Raw genomic sequence first — 24087 nt, 5'->3', positions numbered from 1 at the left:
TGGAAGTCTGAAATCAAAATACAAGATCTTTGGCTACGGGGCGCAGACGGGGCCAGCTGTAGTTTCTCTTTCTTGGTTATGAGGGGTAGTAGCGCCCCCTAGAGGCAAGGCAAAGCAAGTTCATTTATATACGGGTACCACACTTCATACACACGTGCTCTACTCGGTGAGTCACCGGGGCACTCATATTTCTCTTTTTAAGGCAACATTTGACCACAAGATGGCGGTGTGGTGTTTGTTTTCCCTGCTGCTTGCTGACCAGCAGGTGATAAGGATTTTGTTGATGTCTTGTTTTGCACCACAATCTTTTCGCCTGGATGTGCGCACACTTGGTCCCTCATGGGACAGGACAGTACAATAGTAAACTTAACAGAATTGAATGAGAGACATGATATCCCCCAACAAAAACAAGGGTTTAAAATCAACCATTTGTTTCAATTAGGCTATGCCAATATTATTTGTGTGAAATATAATAATGTGGCATCCACTAACCACAGACGCCGTTAAGCAATGCATGACCAGAAAGCAGCGTCATATTAAAATACAAATCTTTATTATTCTGAAAAAATTTGTTGAGTAAAAACGGCTTTAAGCACAAGGGAACAGGTTGGTTGACATTCAGATGCACACTCGACAGAAAAATGAAATCATACAGCTCAGGGAACCTATAACAATTTATGAGTATTGTATATGGCTGCATAATAAGCCTGTCAGGCTGTCAGCGTCAAGCTTTTAGCATACACATTCTGGCCTGTGTAGTTACGCAGTAATAGTCAACACAAAGTACTTTAATAGGATATCTATTTTAAACATAGGAAACGATGTCAGCGAATAATGAAATGTTGAAGGAGAGTAATTGTACGCACATCACGTATAGGAAACTATCAATGAAAGGAAGGGTAACGCCTGCACACTTGCTCCATGACACAAATAGTCTATGATGTTTTGATCTTACTTGGATCTTCGTCAGGTCTAAATGTTTGAAAAATGGAAACCACACCTATAGGCTATTTATACATCATGCACACCCATAGGCTGACAAGCTCTATGATGATGGCGCCTGTGGTTAACCATCCAAACTGCCTAGGGTGATACACATCAAGAAATATCATCTTTTTGATGTGTATCACCATGGGCCTTATTTCTCTCTCTCTCTCCCTCTTTCCCTCCCTCACCCTCTCTCCTCTCTCGCCCTCTCTCTCTCTCTCTCTCTCTCTCTCTCTCCCTCTCTCCATAATTGACTACACACACTCTGTCCATTTCAAAACATGCGCCTGCTGCCACAACAGGTGTGTACAGATGCTGTTTGTCTTTGATCCCCTGCATTAAGATCCAATAAGACACATGTGGAAACCACTGTCTGGCACGTACGCTGAATGAACCACACCCAGTGGTATTTCACATGTCTGTCTAATCCAGGACTGAAACTACTTCTGCCCCGGGGTAACACCCAAGCGATAAACCCTCGGTATGAAGGAATGTACCCTATAGGGCAAGAGAGGCCGTTTCAGCTTTATGTCGTTCAAGACATTGTGATTGTGCACCGTATGTTAACTGTAAATATATCACTGTCAATTACATTTATTGCCAATAAAGCAGAGTTGAGCTGAATTGAGAGAGAGAGAGGAGATCAAGGGTCAAAGGTCATGAGATCAATTTGAAATGATTTTGATAGACCTCCGGGTGGTGCTCAAGCACCTGCCCTTTTAGGCTCTGACTGATACATATTGTTGCAAGAAAAATGAAGTAAAGAGCACGCACCCAAAAAGGTTCAGGTCATCGGCTTGTATATTTTCAAAAAAGAAAAGATGAAGACTGCACACTAACATGTTGGTGAAATAGTCCAATTAAATGAAATTGAGTTTTTAAGTGCAAGAGAGAAGTGTGTGTGGTCTACATTCTACTTTTTTCAAGTATTTTGAAAGACACATCCGCGGCCGACATGACTGTGTTTCAGAGGCTGTAGCGGTCATGCTGGCTTGTCAGGAAGGGGGCTAAATTTAATGTTCCAAAATTAGCCAAAATTTTGGCGAGGGAAAAACTGGCATGGCCATTTTCAAAGGGGTCCCTTGACCTCTCACCTCAAGATATCTGAATGAGAATGGGTTCTATGGGTACCCACGAGTCTTCCCTATGCCCACTTCATGCTAATCCCAATTAGCATGAACTCGTTTTTTTTCTCATGCAGTTTAAATGTGTTATATTTGCCTATTCTATTTGAATATTTCTGCATACTGGGGCCCCTAAACAGTCTTGGAATGACATGATTTGTGTATGACTGGAAAACTGAGATTTGTGGATTCAGTGAGCCCAGTTGTATTCATGTCTGGTGATGTTAGTCCCCATAGCAGCCATTTCATTGCAGTGAGACCACCCCCCAAACTTGACCTCACTGTTTTCTTTCTATGTGTGTTGTTGAGCCTGTACTTTAGCAATCATTTAATGTAAATCTGTGTTCTTTATTGCCATATATATATATATATATATATATATATATATATTTATTTATTTTTATTTTTCTCTTTCTTTTTTTCTGTGTACGTGTAAAGTGGAAGGAGGGGGGCACTTCACGTGTGGTCACCCAGGGGCATTACACTGTGTTAACGGGGCACGGTGGCGCAGTGATGACACTGTCGCCTCACAGCTAGAAGGTCCTGGGTTCGATTCCCGCCTGTGACGCTGAGGGTGTGCTGCTCCCCCCATGTCCTTAGCGCCCCCTGCCCAGGTGGGCTATCTCGTCGAAAGGGCCTTTCTGTGTGGAGTTTGCATGTTCTCCCTGTGCTCCCCTGGGGTTCCTCCATATATAATCCCCCACTAAAAACATGCAGAAGATCGTCGTCTGACCAGCGGTGGTTGGAAGAAGTTGGTCCCCGGGTGCTTCACTGCAGCTGCCCACCGCTCCTGAGAGAAAGATGTCACATGCACTCTGCATGAAGACATATCTGTCATCTCTCTGTTATCTCTGACTATGTTAGGAAGTTTGTGTGAAGTTTGCAGGATCTTAGGTAAGAGCTCACGGGCAGTGATCGATTAGAACCACAGAGATGTCTTTCAGGCTAATTTATTTGGGATATCAGGCAGAAGCAATATACAGAGTAGCTTACAGATTGCAGAGAGGGAACATACATATCATAACAGAACAACACCGTTATACCCCCCACATTCGAGGTATGACATCGTTGGTGATGTCACAACGTCCCGGGAGGTATGACATCATCGATGACCTCACAAAGTCACGTCTGCCATCACACAGTCTGGAGTCAGCCTAGACCGTCTGACATCGCCGATGACCTCACAGGGGAAACTCTGACATCACCGATGACCTCACAAGGGAACTCTGACATCATCACCGGTGACATCATCATTGCGTCGTGCGCTCCTTGGTTCGTGGGCGTCAATTGCCCCAAGAACAGGCCTGCTGGTGGGCCATTACGGAGCATTTTCTACAGACTACATTTGACGTCTTTTAATAGTGTCAGTAAACACATCGGCTTGCTTGATCCTCATCTATTGTATATCCTGACAATCAATTTGATAAGTATGTTAACGTTTCTTCGCTCACAAAAGTGCGACTGGAAATACCAAGAAGTAACGCCACTATTCTTCGCCACAATTCTGTTTCCTTTAAAAAATATCTCTCGGTTTTACTTGTTTGAATTAATGTACAGTAATGCATTTTTCTTTTACACAAACATTTTCTTTTTCTCGTTGTAATCTCTAGTTTATTCCTCTATGCTCTTGTCTTTTTTCTATTCTTCTATGTAAAGCACTTTCAATTGCCTCTGTGTATGAAATGAGCTACAAAATAAGCTTGAATTCCTTGCCGTATTTCAGGACTTTTACTTGGTAAAAGTGAAATCGTCTTGGAGAAAGTTTCTTGTTTTAAGATTTCCTTCACTTTTATGATGATTTTTTTGAAAGAAGTCATATTGTCTTAGCAAGATTACCTGCCAGTGCAGTGAGATGATTTGACTAAAAATATGAAATAAACGTAATACTGTAGGTCTGGAAACAACAGCAATAAATGAGTAAACCCAAGAAGAACCTGGAGCACTCGATTCACTGGAAATTAATTTAATAGGTGCAGACTGGAGGTCTGGAAGCAAGTTATTATAATCAATGGACAACCTTTTTCAGTGCACTCAAGGACTCAAGCACAGACACACTGAATGTCTTACTGTATAGTGCATTGTGCACACACATGCATGCACGTGTACACACACACACACACACACACACACACACACACACACACACACACACACACACACACACACAGCAGAAAATAGCTGTAAGAGAGAGGAAGGAAGAGCGCTGCATCCTGAAGATAACATCAAGGTGAACAACAGACAGATTCCCAGAGCGATGGCTGCAGGAGGGGTTGCTGCATCCAAGGCAGAAGCTCATCAGCATTTTCACACATGCAGGGACATAATATATCACAGAATATAGGCTACATCACTGAGTGGTTGTGTTATTTTTTAACACTACTGGAGAGGGTTGAGATGACACAAAACGCCACTAAAAGATGCTCAGACTGTGTGGATGGCGAAGGAATGAGAGTTCACCTCTTTCCAACTGATTGTCAGATTAGCCAGTGACAGCGGTCAAGGCTGAAACATGAGCAGGGAGGCTCAGGTTAACTGGTCTGCCCGGCAACAACCCACCTGCAGACTGCACACACCTGAGCACCACGCATAGACTTTAGTTGACGCTTTGTTTCACTATGTAGACTGTTCTCACTCTGTTCCTACTGAAACCTAAAGTAATGCACTATCATTTGTATATAATCTCAACCCGATCCCTGTCAAAGGTCTACATTTAAACCGTAATTCACATTTAACGGTTTCGCTATTTAACCCAAACCATAAGCCTATAACCTTAACAAAGTTCTTTTACTTTATTTTATTTATATTTAATTCAAATCCCACAACTTTGAATTTGATTCATAATTGAGGTATCCTCAAAATCAAATTGATTGATTGATTGATTGAATACTTTATTGGAACAATGGCACGAGAAATACATCGTAAGACCAGATTCATTGAAACAAAAGGAATAAAACACAACAAAGCCCGAGGGCTTATTTCCATTGTGGTCCTTGCCGTGAAGCAAATGGAGTGAGTGTATGTGTGCATGTATGAGCACGTGTGTGCGCGAGGGACATTTAACACACTAAACATTACATGCGTTACACATATAAATAAATACAGAAAAAACCATCCATATGTATATAAATACATATAAATACATAATAATACAAATACACGTGTACACACTTCCACCCCTGTACACGTACCTAAATACACACATAAATATACATGTAAAAAACAATACAACCTTTACACTTCTGCAATAATCATTTCAAATGAATACCTCAAACCAAATGTTCTGTATAGTGTTATTTAGAATTTACATTAAGATGCTGTGCTAGTCAACCTGCCAAATGGAGTGTAGGCCATTGCAAAGAAGAAGAAAAAAGCTCTTCGTATGAACTGACATAGGCCATACATTTATTACATTTGACAAAATTAACTCACCCTGTGTCCACAAAGCTGCAGTGGCTAGGAGCACAACTCTAACTGCAGCCATATTCATTTGAACTTGTGTTATTTAACAGATCATTTTATCCTCAGCACCTAACAGTAGGGGAATAACCCCTAATATGGGCGGTACTACTGTACTGCTTAGAGCAATGCCGTTTATGAGCAGTGATGCTAAAAACCTAACTGGATCCGAACCTGTTTGAGTTGAGCTAAATCCACTGACTGACAAATATTTGACAGAACAGTGTGGGCTGCATAGAGCACAGTGGAATGCAACAGTACAGTAGCCTACAGCCAGCCAGCCAACTGCTGTAGACTCACTCAGCCGTATATAAACAACCAAGAGACAACCAGTAAATCTGTGTGACCATGACGACCAGACAAAAACAGGCCAAGCCGTAGCTAAGCTACTTTTCAAACAACGTGGCAAACCAGCAACTTTTACACGAGCTCCTTGGCTTGTCATGGGAATGTTTGGGGAGATTCCCAGTCCTTTCCAGATAGGTGGGCCAGGTTTTGCAGAAGTAAATAGGGCTGCGCGACAACCTGGCTGTGTTTACATAGAGTAACGTAACCTATTGGCTTAGGTTAAGCTAGTCATGTTCTCTGTTTTAAGCTGTTATGAATAAACCAACAGAATATCCTTGTCGACCTGAGGTGCCCTCTGCATAGACGTCTGGAAAAAAGTATACATATGCAAAAGTAGAATGCTTGAATTGGCTGTTTGACTAACTTGTTATCTGTTTTTTTTTATATATATTCTTGGAACAGGAAGGAGATACAATGTGATGCAGATAACCAGAGCTGTGTATATAGAATATCTATCTACAAACAGGGAGCAGCTGGGTGGAGGGGGAAGAGTCCAAGGAGCTGACAGGCAGACGGTACACAGCAGAACAATGGGCTGATGACAGACAGGTGTGTGGATGCTGGAGGAGGGAACAGGTGATGATGAGGGGGGAAGTTCGAGGACATCTAGTGGATGTCTAAAGGATGACAGGGCAGGGGAGTGAGTGAGTGATTTTCAGAAAGCAGAAGCAGAGCAGACCATGACAGGGTTACTGTAACCGAGGTGTCATGTTCATATTCGTCGACCCAAAACTGGGTTGCATGTAGACTCAGTTCTCAATATCTATCGACCTAGAGACTGAGAACGTTCTCCCAGCTTTCATTGTTAAAACTCGGTGGAAACAATTGAGTTAAAAATCACACCCAGGTGTTGAAGGAAGTGGTGCAGGTTTGCGCAGGTTGAACCCTCTCCCCCCTCTCTCTGGCACTGTGTTATCACGGCCGTTCAAGCAATTTTTGACAAGAAGTTCCCAGACGGTTGGTAGGCGGAGCTGTCAAATTGTCTGCAAGCAGCGACTACTACTTGAGTAACTGGGTGAAGAACAGAATCCTCCATGATGTAAACGTAGCTGGTGATGGTCCTGGTCCAAGGTGATCAAGGCTTCCTCAGCATTCCAGAAGAAGATCGATTGTCCCGGCCTGGGGCTCGACGACATGTCATGAATGATGCATTTGTTGCATGTGCTGACATCATGGTCTGTCCAGTCTTTGTATTGGTCCCAGGACAAATGCAGGAAATGCAGAAAAAGATTTTTTGGGACAGTTTGAACACTGTACTGTTTGGCATTGTTCGTGTGTCTCTCCTTGGAGTTTCTAGTGTTTTGCATTGTTCCTGTTCCTGTCCTTGTTCCTCAGTCTACAAATAGCTGTGACCCAGCCCCCGGGCTCAATTTCCTGACAGGAAGACATACATGTGCTGGAGGGCCGGGGCTCAGCGGTGAAAGGTGATCCCAATCGCCCCACTGGCCCGCACAGTACCTCTCTCCACTGACCCAATAATACTGACCACAGCACAGGCTGACAGATTCTGTAAACTCTAAAAGCATTATTGAGAGAGATTAAAAGCAGCACAGAGTAGGCAATCAGGGCTGAGAAGTAAAACGGCTTTCAGTAAAAACAAGTTTGGTGATTCCTTCATGTGCTGATGTGCGGCCGTTTGAGAGTGAAAGCGCACTCAGTACTGCACATAATAGCGTTTCATTGCGACTTTTCACGGGCTGTTCTCACTATTACCATTGTACAATACATGCTGATCACTTGGCTGATCACTTTCTGAGTATAATAGCATCTGCCCCAGCACGCGGTCTGCACGGTGACTCCCGGAGACTTGCGGAGCTCCGCCCCCACGGAGCTTGCTCGAGTATAAGAGCACCTTTAGGTGGTTGGAGGGAAATTAATGGCTTGAGCTGATTGGCTATTGCCGGAGAGGGTAAGCGTGGGAGACTGTGAATGGAGCATGAATGAAGGGGCATGCCTAGCAATGAATGGAGTTATGCAACCTGAATGAAAGGGGCGTGCACAGCATGGGGTGAAATTTAGTCTAGACATCACTAAATAAATAAATCATAACTCATAAATAAATAGATCTTGCCTCATTGAGTTATTCAAAGGTCAGTTTGTTAGAAATAAGAATAAATAAATAAATAAAAGTCCTGAAGATTTCAGACTGTGTGGAAACATAGTAACAGTTCAAATTATATCCATTTGTGGATAAAGCTATTCTGCCATTCATCATCACCATTGTCACTAAACTCATTACCCACCACCAGCACCACCAGCATCATCATCATCAACATACACAGTTTATCAAGCAGGTTCCCAATCAAAAAGCATCTTTATTGCATCATTGTGTAAAGTTTTGTAACACTGTTAACAATTCATCGTAGCCCTTGTAACAGTTACCACTAGCTCACATACCTTCAACACTCAAACAAAACTACAATAGGAATATCTATCTATTGTGTCTCATCTTGATATTTACAGACAGTACAATGCCACAGATGGAGCATCGTAGAAGTCCTATGTTTTACTGTATATGTGCTGCTTACAACGGCAATATTGCTCTGCCACAGAGAGGAGTTGTTTGGAAAATATCAAATTTGTTCTCTTTTCAGCAGTCAGAACAGAAGGCACAAACAGTATCTTGTAAACCAGTTGACTGAGATGCGTTACAAAAGTTGTACTTAAAAGTACAGTACTTAGTTGTACTTAAAAAAAAAAAAAAAAAAAATCTTCCAGACGGCTGCAGTATAGTCTACTCAAGATGCAGGATAGATAGATGGCGATATATTTGTCCCAACTTTATATCCCTTTCCAGGGCCGTAGCCAGGGATTTCGGGCCCCATGAAAGGATATCACATCGGGCCCACGGATGGCGCCGTCGGAAGGGCGGCGGCGGAAATCTTTTGCCATTTGGGGCCCCTGTCAGTCAAGGGCCCTTGGAATCGTCCACACTTTCCCCCCCCCGGCTATGGCCCTGTCCCTTTCACTCTGAAGGGATTTCCAAGCCCCCAAATCTCTGATGGATCCCACTATTACAAAAGATATGATACATTCAAGAAATCCCTTGAAAATTCATATGTCCATGCAATTAAAATGCTCCCAATAATTCACTTATTTTATTTCTTTGAGATGTCATATATTCATGGGCCAATGTGACTACTGTCCCTTGTGGGCCAGCAGGGCCACCGTAAGGAGCCAGTGACCCGGTGATTCTTTCCAGTGCGTTCTGGGTGACAAAACAAATGACATTAATAAAGTGCTACTGTATCTTATCTTATCTTATAAATTGAGTTTGTGATCTGAAAACAACCAGGCTTACAGTCCACAGCTGAACTCTGTTTATGTGATGGCATAGAATTTAAAATAAAACAAATGTTAAGTGTTTCAAATTAAGTGTTTATTTGCCAATATGCAAATGTAATTTCGTAGTTTAATAAATCCAATAAGGATGAACATGCCCCTTAAACTCAGATCAAAAGTCAGGAATAAAATGCTTTGTTAAAAAAGAGAAAAAGAAAAGGAAGAAAAAAGACTAAATTACCAGTTAAATTTAGTTAGAAAGGTGGATTGGAATCAGGATTTGGGCCAATTCACTTTCAATTTAACCAAATCGCTACATGCATTTTATGGTGAAGGCAATGATGCCTGTCTCGGTTAACGTTACCCATAACAACTCTAACATCAATTTTTGTTTTTAATAATAAGTCTGGGTAGTCTGTCACATACTGTAAGAGCTCATCTAACTGACTCAGACCAACTGGGACACAACAATATCTTCTAAAACAGTCTCAGTAGTTAAAGCTTAAGTTCACATTCTGCAGAAAATAACATCATGTAAAAATAAAATAAAAACAAATTAAGCAGTTCAACAGCCGAGCATTTCTTTAACAATGACCAAAATTCCTGACATTGAGTCTATGGTTGATGTATATACTATATACAATACATGTATAGTCCATTACCCAGACAAACATAAAGTAGTGACTTGATGTCTGTAAATTGTCCAGAATCAGACAAATCGACTTAGTCTGTTTGTAAAACATTTGTTATCATACGCTAAATCAACTAGTACTAATATTACAATGTTAACGAACCAAAATGATTCTGAAAGTAGTGGTAAACAAAAGCACACACGAAAACGCATATTAAAAATAGTTGGTCATTTTCAACCAGTATTGTCTCAACGGTAAACATCTGTTCTGTGCATTAAGATAGATTGTAGCCTATAGGAGCACTTGCATTATTTAGAGTTAACGACTGTACAATGGCAAGAGAAGAATCCACCCCCTTGAGTTTTATCACATTTTCTTCTGCTTTTGTCTTTGATTTGGGATGTTTTTTTTGGTCTGAGCTCTTTGCACACTGCTCTGTTTGAAAAATGTCAAGGGGGCGAGTATGTTGTCTAGCCGGGTTAAATCCGACGTTACATGCTTGCTGCACTGCGACGCCATCCTGCGGAGGAACTGTGGGGGAGGGGTGGGGCTTTGACTTTGTCCTAGATCACAATCATTTCCTAGATACGATCATTTCAAATAATGGGAAAAAAAAACATTTAAATTACATCTATCATTCATACACATGCGTATATTTTGTCTTGGACCCCAGGAAGACTAGCTGTCATCTACTGTAGGTGGCAGCTAATGGGAATCCTTTTAATAAACAAATACCTTGTGTGATAATCAATTTGAGCTTTTGATATGTATCTCAAACAATAGGAGAAAATCAATTTTGATTGCTGATTGTGACATCAAGATTTTTATTTTTATTTTTTTTATATATAAATTACAGCTACGGCTTGGACTTGTTTTCCACAATACATTGTGTGTATAAAAATCGATTCATGAAGACCGTGGAGTGGAGTGTAATGACAGTTGAAGGCTCCACTGCAAATAAATAACTAAAATATAAATTAATTCTCATCTTAACAAGTGATTTAATCTTGCATGGGGGGATCTACCCACAGTGATGTATTTTCAGCTGAACGCATTTTCAGAAGTCATCTTAAAATAAGACAGATCACTTTTCGTTTTATTCGTTTCATTCCAGAGGTGTCAACAGTGCATGGACCTTATTCCCACAGTGGCCATTTTGAACAGCCATTTTTGTAGTCTAATAAAACTCAAAAATCAAACTCTGTCTGTCCTACTGTTGCACACCAAGACACATCATACAAACACCATGAATCAGACATTTATCATTTCATAGATTTCCCATAAATAAAAAAAATGAGAAACCAATGGATCTGAAAAATCCATTGGAATATTTTGGCCCAGTATCGCTACTGGGATGCCGCCTAGGAGCTAACTAGCTAGTAAGACAGCTAACTTCCATAGTAAATTGTTGCTCCTGAGATTGAACCGTTAGATCTAGCTGAAGTCCTCCCTTCTGTAAGTGAGTAGAAGTAATGGTAGTTTTAGAATCTTGAGCGTTGAGTAAGTTCAAAATGGCTGTATGTTAATAAGGTCAACTCAGGCTTGATTTTATTCAGGTATCACCGGAACTGCGAGGCAAGGGGGGATTTTAGCCGAGGATGATGTCAGCTGAGAAAGCAGATTTGGTTTTAGGAAATCAAACCGTATAGTCCATAACGACTTTGCAGTGGTGGTTCATTAACATGTATCAATAATGTAAAACAGAAACAATAGGAATGCTGCGTCACCTGCCCCTCAGATCTTCAGTTCTTCAGTTTGGATGAGAGAGTTTGCGTACATTGACTGCACAGCATCAGGTGCGAGCGGACCCAACTCGCTCGCTGCCTCGCTTCAATTCGTGTTCTTGAGCTCAAAGCGGCTGTACACCTGCTTGGATTTCATCTTGTTGTATTGGTTGTACAGGTCCAGCTTGCTGTGGCCCAGCGTCATTCGCTTCTGGTCCGTTCGGCTGATCAGCCCGACCGGGGAGGTGGGCGGCGGCGGGCTCTGCTGGCTCTCCGGCTCTGTCTGAGACAGGTCCGGCCCCCCCCAGGGCGAGCTGACGTGAGGAGAGGGCGAGTTCCTGGAGGCGTAGGAGTCTTTGTCTTTGCTGGAGGGGGGCAGGAAGAAGTCTGTGAGCTTGTTGAGGAAGGGGCTGGAGGGAGTCCTCTGCTTGGGGGTGAGTTTGTTGTCCGGGGCCGGGGAGGGGGACTGAGTCTTGGGGTTCAGGTTTGTGTTGGGCGTGCCCGAGGCGAGCCCGGCGCTGTGGAACATGTTGGGTTTGTGGTCGTACAGCCCCAGCGCCTGGAACTTTGAGGTGGTGCCGCCCAGATTGGGCCGCAGGAAGTCCGCCGGGTTCGACTTGGTCCACTCGATACCTGTCGATGTGAAAAATTCCACCATCAGACCCTTAATCATTCATTTAAAGGTGCTGTAAGTGATATTTCTTGATTAAAATAAGATAGTTGACAGCCATCACTGAGTGTTTGGTCAGTAACGTGGGTCTCTCAGTCCCTCTGCTCTGCAGTAAACAGAAAATGAATGTGTGGAATCCTCTCTCCTGATTGGATAAAAGTGGCATATATACTGCAGAGCGGAGGACCCATGGTACTGACCAAACACTCTATCAGAGAGTAACAGTGTTATGTAACACTGCATTTTTATTTTATTTTAATACCACTTACAGCACCTTTAAATACATACACATAATATATACTTTCATAAGCACATCACTCCTCAACATTCACACACTTTCCAACTCTGTGCACCATTTGATCTCACATGTCCAACCACAGGAATCCTAATCTATCACAAACTGTCCTGATGAGTGGGCCGCCAAATCATTTGCAAAACATTACAATGTTAGTGAATTTCTTCTTCTTATATTTATTATTACTAGGCATCTTGCGCTTTAAGTGCGCTCGATTCCCTCGCCGAGCTGGCCCTCGCGTACGCAGCTCGACCGCTATGCTATGCACGCGCAATGTCTCCCTCTCTCTCTTCCTCAGCCTCTCTCCCCTTCTCTCTCTCTCCCTCAGTCTCTACCCCAGGGGTGGGCAATTATTTTTCATGGGGGGCCACATGAGAAACCCAGATTGTTGCCGGGGGCCGAACAAATATTGTCATGCCGTAACCCATGGATGGGTAACTTTGGTGATAGAGAGGGCCACAAAAAATGTCCTCGCTACCAGGTTTTGCTGAGGGCCGAACGGCGCCAGCGCGAAAAATTTGGTGCATTTGAAGCCAGGTTTAGAGGAATAACTAATTTTAAGTTAACAGTTGTGATGTCACCACCTGCTCTCAGGGCTTGAAATTAACTTGTTTGACCACCTGCCAATATGGCTACTAGATTTTAAAGTTACTAGCCAATTAGAATTTCCACTAGCCAAAATGTTTTTCTTGAAATAAATCAGAATATGAGTGGGTTAATTTAAGCATAAGTATCAGTAAGTGGCCCGGGATGATCAAAGCCTGTGTTGAGGGTCACACGAACAAAAATGCACTCTTGAAGCTAAATAAATCCAAAACTAATGAGTTATTTGAGTTATTTAAATTTCTACTTCAATGTAGCCTTTTAGTCATAAAGATTATTGAAAGATATTCCATATTCCAGACTGAAATGCTATAACAGAAGTGGAGTATTGGCCAGAATATGACATGAACATTTGGACACTTATTCAGCGGGTATCTTGCATGTTGCGTTCAGGTGCACTGTGTGTGTAAAACAAAAAAGCAAAAAAAAAATTTTTTTTGCAATTCCATCGCGGGCCACACAGGTGGCGCCCGCGGGCCGCATCCGGCCCACGGGCCGTATTTTGCCCATGTGTGCTCTACCCCGTCTCTCTCCCAGTCTCTCTCTCCCTCAATCTCTCGCCCCTCTCTCCCTCTCCCTCAGGCTCTCTCCCTCTCCTCTCCCTCAGTCTCTCTCCCCTCTCTCTCTCCCTCTCTCTCAGTCTCTCTCTCGTGTGTGTGTGTGTGTGTGTGTGTGTGTCACTGATGACATCATCAGTGATGTCACAATGTCGCAATGCCTATGTATGACATCATTGATGACGTCACTGATGACATCATCACTGATGACATCCTCACTGCACTATAGCCTCAGCCTTAAGGTGGGCTCAGACTACAGGATTTAGAAAATCCTAGCCGATTTTGAAATCTGGCTGTGACACGCACTACAGGAGAATCTTCCCAGATTATCTTCCCTAGAATCTCAAACATGCACACACTACAAGATTTGTGAATGTGGCGCACCACGCACTACAGGACATTATTAAGATTATCGGCAGGATAATCACCTTGACGCCCGGCCATACTCCGAACCTGTTTCGATTTTGGAGGGTCAAATGGGGTTCCAGCAGTGACCAAAGCGCTCCACCCCCCCTGTTTGTCTGTTATTCATTGTCATTGTATTACTATTGTTGTCAATAAAAATTAAAAAAAGCGCTCCGCCCCCACCCCACCTCTCTCTCTCTTTTCACTTTAACAAGCGTGTAAACAACGCGACTCTATAGCAAGATTGTCTGGACAAGTGAGAACACAAACACATGGGCTACCAAAATATATTCCCCTGCTGCATGTCATGATGAGATCGGCAAAAGTTTGGATAGACTGGATTGCTTCCGGCAGCAGCAATGCCTTTTTCCCCACACTGCTCGATAGACAGGTAGGAGATTACAGCCTCTGACTGGCAGGGGCTCAAAACTACGATATAACAACTTTTTATTCATTGGTCATTCATTGTGATATAAATTAGTGACATTTTCCCCAAAATACTCGTGGTTCTGTGCTGTTGGTATTTGGTAGCCTATCTGATGCCTGCAGTGCGGCGCATCAAATGAGCCGCGTCAATTAACGATAATAGAGGCTTGCACAGCAGCAGGATGATGTATTCGCACAGATTTTCAGTCCTAAATATCAAACATGTTTGATATGATCAGGACGGCCCCGATGAGGCTGTGAGCAGATCGGGAGGCTTAAGATTGGATCTGCAAACCGCTCACACTACAAGATCATCTGTGCTGATCATCGGGCCCGACCAAGCTTGGCAAGCTGCCAGGCCAGATTTCTCCTCCGATTCTCGGGAGGGGTAAATCGGGCATAAATCCTGTAGTCTGAGTCAGCCTTTAGGGAAATCAGCCTTTAGGGCAATTAATCTGCCCTAATTTAAAAAATCCAGCTCCGTCAGGTCACCCGCACGGGGGTGCTCTTTACACCCCCTGAAAGTTTCAGACCGATCGCACGTGAAACGGCATAGCTGTGGCCGGCCAAAATTCCTGAATCAGACAGAGAAGCAGAGTCCACATTGCCAAATTTATATATAGATTATTATTATTATTATTATTATTATTATTATTATTATGTATGATAATGCATTTCTAGATTGTTGAATATACCGTTATTTAAGTTGTAACCAATTATTTGTTAATTAGCCTATTGCAGACAGCCCCTCACTTTTAGTTTCAGATTTCTGTGGTGCTGATGGACAGCTCCTTTGATCGTTAAAATAAAAAGTGCTCTGAGAAAGCATTATTTGGCCTCCGTACTGTTTACGGTCGGCTGTGGCACACGGACATTTTTGAGATTTTCAAGTGGTCCATGAGTGGAAAAAGGTTGGGAACCGCTGGTTTATCTATTATGATGTCAACTCTCTGTGCATCATTGCAGCACATAAAAGACTGTATCAATCTCTTCCTCTTTGAAGAATTGTATCCGTGCACCCTTGATGCTTGTTACACCTCTTCCTCTCACGAGATATTAAAAAAATCATATTAAATACATTCAAGTAAGCTGAAGCTCTGACTCGAGAACGTTTACTTATTACGTCACCTATCGATTGGCCAAACGTCTGAACCGGGCTGTGATTGGTGGCTCCGTTGGGCGTGCCGCGGGTCCCCGGCGAGGTGTGATTCTGGTGAGTGGGCGTTTGTCCTCCGCCTCTCTCTCTCTCTCTCTCCCTCTCGACGCCTCCCCCTCTCCTCTCGGGGCTGAGATGGCTGTTGTTGTTGGGCTCCTTCTTGTCGTGGTTTTGGGTGACCTTGTAGACGGTGTTAGAGGTCATCCCAGGTGCGGCCTTCACGCTGGACATGCTGCTGCTCGATTGGCTGCTGGAGTGCTCCGAACACACCCTCTGCCTGCAGCAGAAGAGAGAAATAGTCAATTAGCATATCCAATTTATTTTGATTTATTCATTAAATAAAGATCAAGGCAATCTTTGTTATCTGACTAAGAAAGTCCGCACGGTGGGTAAGAAAATTGACATAAAATAAGGTTTATCTGGTGCATCGATTTCAAACAGCCTTAATTCAAGAACTAAAACCAGGGAACTATGCAAAAATACTAGTTCCTTACCTGTCGGAGAGTAAGTCGAGCCCCAGGCCCGGGCCCAGGCCCATGCCCATGCCCAGGCCGGGTGCCATCATGATGGGGTAGGACGGGTAGTAAGGCAGCCCCTCCTCCTCCGGGTTGTAGAAGCAGTCGATGATCTGCGAGTCGGCGTACAGACAGCGGAACTCCCGGTCGAAGCTGTCGGTGATACGGCCCGAGAAATGCATCACCATGTTGCTGTGCACCTGAGCCGACAGCCAGGTGAAACTACAGAGGAGAGGAGGGGGCGGGGTCACGAGAAAAAGACATGTTTAAGTGTTAAGCTGGTGTGTAATACACACACACACACGCACACACACGCACACACACACACACACACACACACACACACATCAGTGCATTTCCAGGTCAAATATTTCAGCAGTTATGACTCAAATAACCACACTGTGCTGCTGTCATGTGACTGCAAATGTGTAAACAAAGGAGAGGGAAACACACAAGATGTGACTTGATATGAGCTCTGCCATTGTGTCAATATGACGCTGATCAGATCGCAAATCATCCTGCATTTCCTGTTAACCACTTCCTGCATAAACAGTCACTGAGCTGAGTCATCATTGACTCATCAGCTTATCTGCCAGGAGTGACCAAAGGTACAGTTAGGAGGACACTACCCATAGACTGACACTACCCATAGACTGACACTACCCATAGACTGATACTACCCACATAGACTGACACTACCCATAGACTGATACTACCTCTGACTCTGCTTTAAACCAATCACAATCATCTTTGGTGGCGCTAAACGTACAGGATGCAGCGACGGCAAAGAGCATGGAAGGAAAGAGACGACACTCCGGCCATTTTTGGAAACAGAATGCGCCTCGCAGTGGTCAGCTGCGGTAGCGCGGGCCCCTATAATCAGCCTCTCTAAACAGTAACTCAACGGGAGAACACTCTAAATTTCGTGGATTCACATCTTTTCTGGGCGTACTGTAAATCTTGATTGAAGTGGTGTAGTGCAGGGATGTAAAACAACAACCATATTGTGGAAACTAAGCAAAATTTTTCTTTTTTTTCTTTTAGTTTTTTCAAGATAAATAGTAAATGCAAAGGACCCGAGGTTAAAACCACGGCAACGCACTTCTGACGGAGTGGATGACAGCCGCATTTGCGCAAACTGTTTACAGGTTAGTAGCTTCTTGTTAAATTTGGATTCTTTCAGTTTTCATTGTCAGTCAGTTTTTTACAGACAGCCGAATTATAGTTGAGGCTTTCCTCCTCTCCCAAACCCGGTCTCGGTCATTAGAACTGGTAAAAACACTATAAAGCAGTTTGTTAAAACTCGCCAATTTCCCTACAAATACACGCTGCCTTTTACGGGAGGTGTGCCACGAACCTCGGGTCCTTTTCATTAGGTATTTATCTTGAAAAAACTAAACAAAGAAAACGAAAAATTTTGCTTAGTTTCCACAATATGGTTGTTGTTTTACATCCCTGCACTACACCACTTCAATCAAGATTTGCAGTACGCCCAGAAAAGATGTGAATCCACGAAATTTAGAGTGTTCTCCCGTTGAGTTACTGTTTAGAGAGGCTGATTATAGGGGCCCGCGCTACCGCAGCTGACCACTGCAAGCCTGTGCGAGGTTCTTTTGGCGCTGTCACGCTTCCAAAAATAAAAAATGGCGGAGGCTGCTGGGCGCTGATGTTGCAATGGGGCAATATGGAGCTGTCATTTCTTTCCATAAAAGTTCTTTGGCGACGGTGCTCTTGGAAAATAGCGTCAGGGGACTTGTTTTGATGCAACCAAAAGTCTAAACCGCCCGCAAAAGAAAATGCGGTAAAAAAAAGTATGTAAAGTAAAACTTGCCATTTACGGCACCAACGGCAGAGCTTCTACCTGCATCCTATACTTCCTTTGCGTCAGACTATGGGTGCTTTGACAATCTCAACAGAGAGCATACCACAGACAACCCAGGCAACTTCTTCAAACCCTTTTGAGAAACCTGCAGGCCAACTCTCCTCTCCGCTAGAGATGGCTCAGGTCAGAGCACACCTTGATTACATACAGTACATACACCATAAATCATACAGCTGGAAGGGAATAGCTTTGAGGCCTGGTTCACTTTCCCGCTGAAGTCATGTGACACTGAGCGCCACCAGCACTCTTATGTAAGTGGCTCGCCTTTCCTATAGGAGGCCAAGCCTGTTTTCTGACAGATCAGCTCTGCAGACTGATGTGTTAGAGTGGGTGGAGGATTTGGACTAATAGCTAATATGACCCTGAATTTGGGATGTTTTGATAATAGGAGACATTTTTGGATCGTGCAAAAAGAGCAGTCAGATGGGTCAATAACAACCACCACAACACAGTTCAAATGTTTTGTTGTTGTTGTTGAATAGGGTACATCTTATACATCTTATATTATATCAGCTATCAGGTTGTGTTACTCTGTGTTACTATTTTATATCTTATATTTTCTCAGCTGCAATGACTATTATCTATTTAATGAGCAAGCTCACTATCTGTGATTTGTTATCTCTGTAAATAATTAAGGCATTTCATTTAATTGGATTTCCAGATAAAAGATAAAAGATCTATTACACCAGCACATATTTTCAGATAAGCGAAGCACGGATTAAGCATGGATTTCAAATTGACTGGAACAGGCGCTTGCTTCCCAGTTATCAGCGTGGAAACCTATCACATTTTTTTTTTTTTTTTTTTTCAGCATTACAAGGAGTTCTCTGCGATAACATAGGAGGGAGTGAGAACCGCGGTGATAAGCCAGCTGCAGCGAGCGGCCTGTGACAGACACTTGGCCCGTACTTGCATATTCCACAGGACGTATGGTTTGACGGCCTGTCAGCCCAAACCTGCATACCTGTCCCAACCCATTCAGTTGCCACACACCGATACCACTGCACATAATCCACCAATACAAAAGCTCCGCCACGATCGTCACTGACACGTTTCAGACGCTTCCGGCCTGTAAGAAGTCATGACGCCACACTGAAGCCACGCCCCCTCCACAGTCACATGACAGGACCCTGACACATCACTCATGTCCTGGAAAAATATTTTGAACTTCAGGACACTGGAGACATGATATGATAATATGATATATGATAAGATATATGATAATATGATAGCATCACAGGTTCTTATTGACAATTCTTATTGACAAAACAAAACGAAAAGGGTTAAAATCACTTTTAGATAGTGTATGTGTAATGAGAGACATCAGTGAGCAGGATATTATATTGATATATTGATATGATATGAGACTATATGGTCTTAGATGTGGTAATATGCTGATACAGTATGAGGGTTGTCTTTTCCTGCTTGTAAAGGCATTACAGTACACTTTAAGTGAGTCATTTTCAGAACGTACCAGATGGATATACCACTTCACCAGTCATTACTGTATATCCACATTATTACCGATGGTTATTTCTCAAAAATCTCATTGTGTCAATATTTTGTGAAAGCACCATTAAGTCACCTCTACAATATTGTCGCAATATCGATATCGAGGTATTTGGTCAAAATGATTGCGATATTTGATTTTGTCCATGTCCTACATTTCAGATGTGGCTTTGACTTGCAACTGAACATTTAGCCCACTTCATAGGAAATACCAAGATATATATTGTGTTTCGCCATTCAGCCTAAAAACACAGAGATATGATTTTTTTGTCCATATCGCCCAGCCCTCGTCTGATGAAAGGCTTTGATCCATGTATCAGAGATTAGCTCTAAAACACCTCTCTCTCTTAAGCAGCTTATTGCAGCCTCTGCTTCTATTTATGTTCTGATGAATGTTCAGATAGATAAGATGATATATGAAGAGGCAGGACCAAAGTAAGCAGGAAGAATAATAGCAGGGTTTTTCCTGCATAGAGATATTTTTGGCACACCTCCAAAGAGGTTTTAGCCACTCCCCCCAAAGGCCCAAGCCACCCCCTCCAAAGGCCTGATATATTTGAGTTCAGGACAACGCTGACTGCATAATAACTCAAAATCAAACATTTGTATCATTTTAGAGAATTTCAAAGTTAAGGTCTCACATTTGCACCTTCTGGGTGCTGTGAAAACACATTGCTCCATCATTTCTGACAATCTGACTGATGTATTTGTGTTCAGGATAACCCCGACGACAACGAACCCACAAGTCAAATCTGGGCACGACAGTTAACATGATCGATCCAATCGTGTTTACTGCCGTGCGTATTTCGTCACCACCCAAAGGCCCATTCTGAGCCAAGAAAAATCCCGTAATAGACCCTTTTCACAGCAACGGTTTTGAGGTGGTAAAGCATGAAGTAAAGCAGGTGTAACTAATAACATTAACGAGGGTCCTGGCACTGGAACACCTAAATGGAATGGAACCAAGGGTATTATTTCCAGCTTTAACACCTCAAAATGGTTGCTGTGAAAAGGGTCTATAAATACACTCGCAAAGTGCCCAAAGCTGTTTTGATACGATTCATTACGTAAGGGATAATGTATATTGAGGCGGTGATTACGGGGGAAATAATGACCGACAGGTGGATTGAGCCCGACGCGCCAGCGGAGGGCTTAATCGTTCACCTGAAGGTCATTATTTCCCAGTAATCACCGCCTCAATATACATTATCCCGCTTAGAACACGGCCTACAACTAAATCATTCAATAATCTGACAAAAATAATTATTCAAATAGATTTTTTAATAGCGTTTTCAACGACAAAGCGGTTTCATTCGTAATTGGCACACAAGACACCACAGCTGCAACTGGTTGGCCTAATTAGTAGTGTCTTGCTGACAAAAAGCTCTTAACTGATTAATCCAGGTGTGGCAGAGCAGCGGTCGGTTGTCGAGAAATAATGACCGGTGAATATTGTTGATTGACCAATCAGAATCGAGTATTCAAGAGAGCCGTGTTCTAACATGTGATAATAACATATTGTGAAAATGTTGTTTGTCTACTGGGCCAGTTAGACGAACCCAGTGAGCATCTAGATGTCTGTGTGTCTTAACCTCGCGTCACCAGGCTCTTCCCGAGGAGAAGAGCCTGGTACCCATTACTACAGGCAGGATGTCCCGCCCCCAGACTAGTGTGTCTGCAGCATGCAGAGGGTCACATGACACAGACTAGTGTGTCTGCAGCATGCAGAGGGTCACATGACACAGCAGCCAACACACTGTCACATAGCACATGGCATTAATGTGGTGCTTTTCTAAAGCTCCTTTAAATGTACGCAAAATACATTTTAAACTAGTCTGAAATACACTCTCTCTCTCTCTTTATTTCTTTCCCTTTCCCCCTCTCTTCCTCGCTCCATTTTTCTGCTTTCCTACCTTCTCCCTCTCTCTCTCTTCTTTCTGTGACACTAAGCTGTTAAAGTCCCTAGAGTTCCACCACACTATTTGTCTAGCAGTTGCACTATTACCTATTCCACTTCCGCACACGCACACGCACACACACACACACACACACACACGCACACGCACACGCACACACACATACATACATGCGTGCATGTGCATAAACGTACATCTGCACACTAGTGCAAACACACATGCATGTTACCCACAATCACACACATGCTGCATGCTGCATGCACACGCACACACACACACACACACATGCTGCATGCTGCATGCACACACACACACACACACACACACACACACACACACATGCTGCATGCTGCATGCACACGCACACACACATGCTGCATGCTGCATGCACACGCAGGCACTTCTTCTTGTGGGAGTGAAATGCAAACACAGCCACACAAAATGGAGGGAGGAAGAATCGAAGCTACTAAGTGTGAAGCTGAAGTTGAGCTAACAGACTAGGGCCCCAATACCCTTTTTTGGGCTCTGGATATTTGGTCATTTGGCTATTTATAAATAAAAGTAAAAAATTAAATAATTGCGGTGACATCCAGAAAAAGTCCATCGGTGCATAAAAAGTGTCGCGTGTTGGCTCTGCACACCTTAGTTTCAGCAGGCTACTGTCTCTGCACACCTTAGTTTCAGCAGACTATACTGTCTCTGCACACCTTAGTTTCAGCAGGCTACTGTCTCTGCACACCTTAGTTTCAGCAGACTATACTGTCTCTGCACACCTTAGTTTCAGCAGGCTACTGTCTCTGCACACCTTAGTTTCAGCAGACTATACTGTCTCTGCACACCTTAGTTTCAGCAGGCTACTGTCTCTGCACACCTTAGTTTCAGCAGACTATACTGTCTCTGCACACCTTAGTTTCAGCAGACTATACTGTCTCTGCACACCTTAGTTTCAACAGACTATACTGTCTCTGCACACCTTAGTTTCAGCAGACTATACTGTCTCTGCACACCTTAGTTTCAACAGACTATACTGTCTCTGCACACCTTAGTTTCAACAGACTATACTGTCTCTGCACACCTTAGTTTCAACAGACTATACTGTCTCTGCACACCTTAGTTTCAACAGACTATACTGTCTCTGCACACCTTAGTTTCAACAGACTATACTGTCTCTGCACACCTTAGTTTCAACAGACTATACTGTCTCTGCACACCTTAGTTTCAACAGACTATTCTGTCTCTGCACACCTTAGTTTCAGCAGACTATACTGTCTCTGCACACCTTAGTTTCAACAGACTATACTGTCTCTGCACACCTTAGTTTCAACAGACTATACTGTCTCTGCACACCTTAGTTTCAACAGACTACTGTCTCTGCACACCTTAGTTTCAGCAGACTACTGTCTCTGCACACCTTAGTTTCAGCAGACTATACTGTCTCTGCACACCTTAGTTTCAGCAGACTACTGTCTCTGCACACCTTAGTTTCAACAGACTATACTGTCTCTGCACACCTTAGTTTCAACAGACTACTGTCTCTGCACACCTTAGTTTCAGCAGACTACTGTCTCTGCACACCTTAGTTTCAGCAGACTATACTGTCTCTGCACACCTTAGTTTCAGCAGACTACTGTCTCTGCACACCTTAGTTTCAGCAGACTATACTGTCTCTGCACACCTTACACTTCATGTACACCAGATGCATTACGGCTGCGCTGTGGATCCTACATCGACAATTTCATCGTCTTCTGGGAACGCAGACAGTTATTTAGTAACGACGGCATAATTGGCTGGGGCAGCTACACTCAGGTCACGGTGTTCCTCACTATGCTACTGACGTCCCTGGGGTCCTAGTGCCAGTCTAACACGTACCTACATTCCTTTTAGCCACACACACGCACACACACACACACACACACACGCACGCACACACACACACACACACACACACACACACACACACACACAAAACGAATATCCCAATGCCAAAATGTAAAACCCGAAAACCATACCCAACAACTGATTATGCAAATACTGTAGTAGAATATTTGGGTCCTGCTCAACAACAGGAATAGTTGCCATAAATGTTCTATTTCAAATTTCACATTTTCCACAGACCTTTATGACACAATAATACAATATAGTACTGTACTCATTATTGCGTTTGCGTAACAGTTCCATAGGGGCTTTAATTGTATGTATGGAAGTAGGGTCGCTATGAAAGGGAGCCTCTGCGTCTATCTCGTTGCTGTGACTATTTACACAGTTTCACAGCACGACAAATTCACGCAGCGTTGTGGCGTCGCTATGACGACCGGTTGTGGGGGTGAGCACATCGAGGGGGTACTATTTGCAGTGGAAAACAAACAGGTAGCACCAACGAGAGTAGAGTAGGAGTAGAGTAGAGGCGATACGATCAAAGAGATGTCCTGTGTTTCCCAGAATGCCTTTCTTCAACAACCCAGAGAGAACAGGTGTGAGTTTTTGCAGGTGATTTTGCAATGTGAGAGTTGCTCCTCGCTCTCCTGTAGCTGCGTTGCATGCTGCTCTGTGAGGCTGCAGTGAGTGGAGACACTGCTCTGCTCTCTCTTCTCTTTCTCTCT

The 24087-nt window shown here is 43.3% G+C and overlaps 1 protein-coding gene across 1 annotated transcript in view; it reads right to left on the bottom strand.

Moving 5' to 3' along the window:
- Positions 1 to 8251: 8251 nt before the first annotated feature.
- The window catches only part of fam83c (family with sequence similarity 83 member C), a 22163-nt gene continuing 6327 nt past the window's right edge, over positions 8252 to 24087 (bottom strand). Inside the window, exons 6-8 of the mRNA XM_083660640.1 lie at positions 16160 to 16402; positions 15638 to 15942; positions 8252 to 12186 (exon numbers count right to left, since the gene is read on the bottom strand). Of these exons, the coding sequence (XP_083516766.1) occupies positions 11660 to 12186; positions 15638 to 15942; positions 16160 to 16402 (1075 nt within the window). The 3' untranslated portion in view covers positions 8252 to 11659. The remainder of the gene's footprint in view (positions 12187 to 15637; positions 15943 to 16159; positions 16403 to 24087) is intronic.

This window comes from Poromitra crassiceps (genome assembly GCF_964638095.1).
Source record: "Poromitra crassiceps genome assembly, chromosome: 25".
In the NCBI taxonomy this organism is placed as follows: Eukaryota; Metazoa; Chordata; class Actinopteri; order Beryciformes; family Melamphaidae; genus Poromitra; species Poromitra crassiceps.
This window is presented reverse-complemented; position numbering and strand designations above follow the sequence as displayed.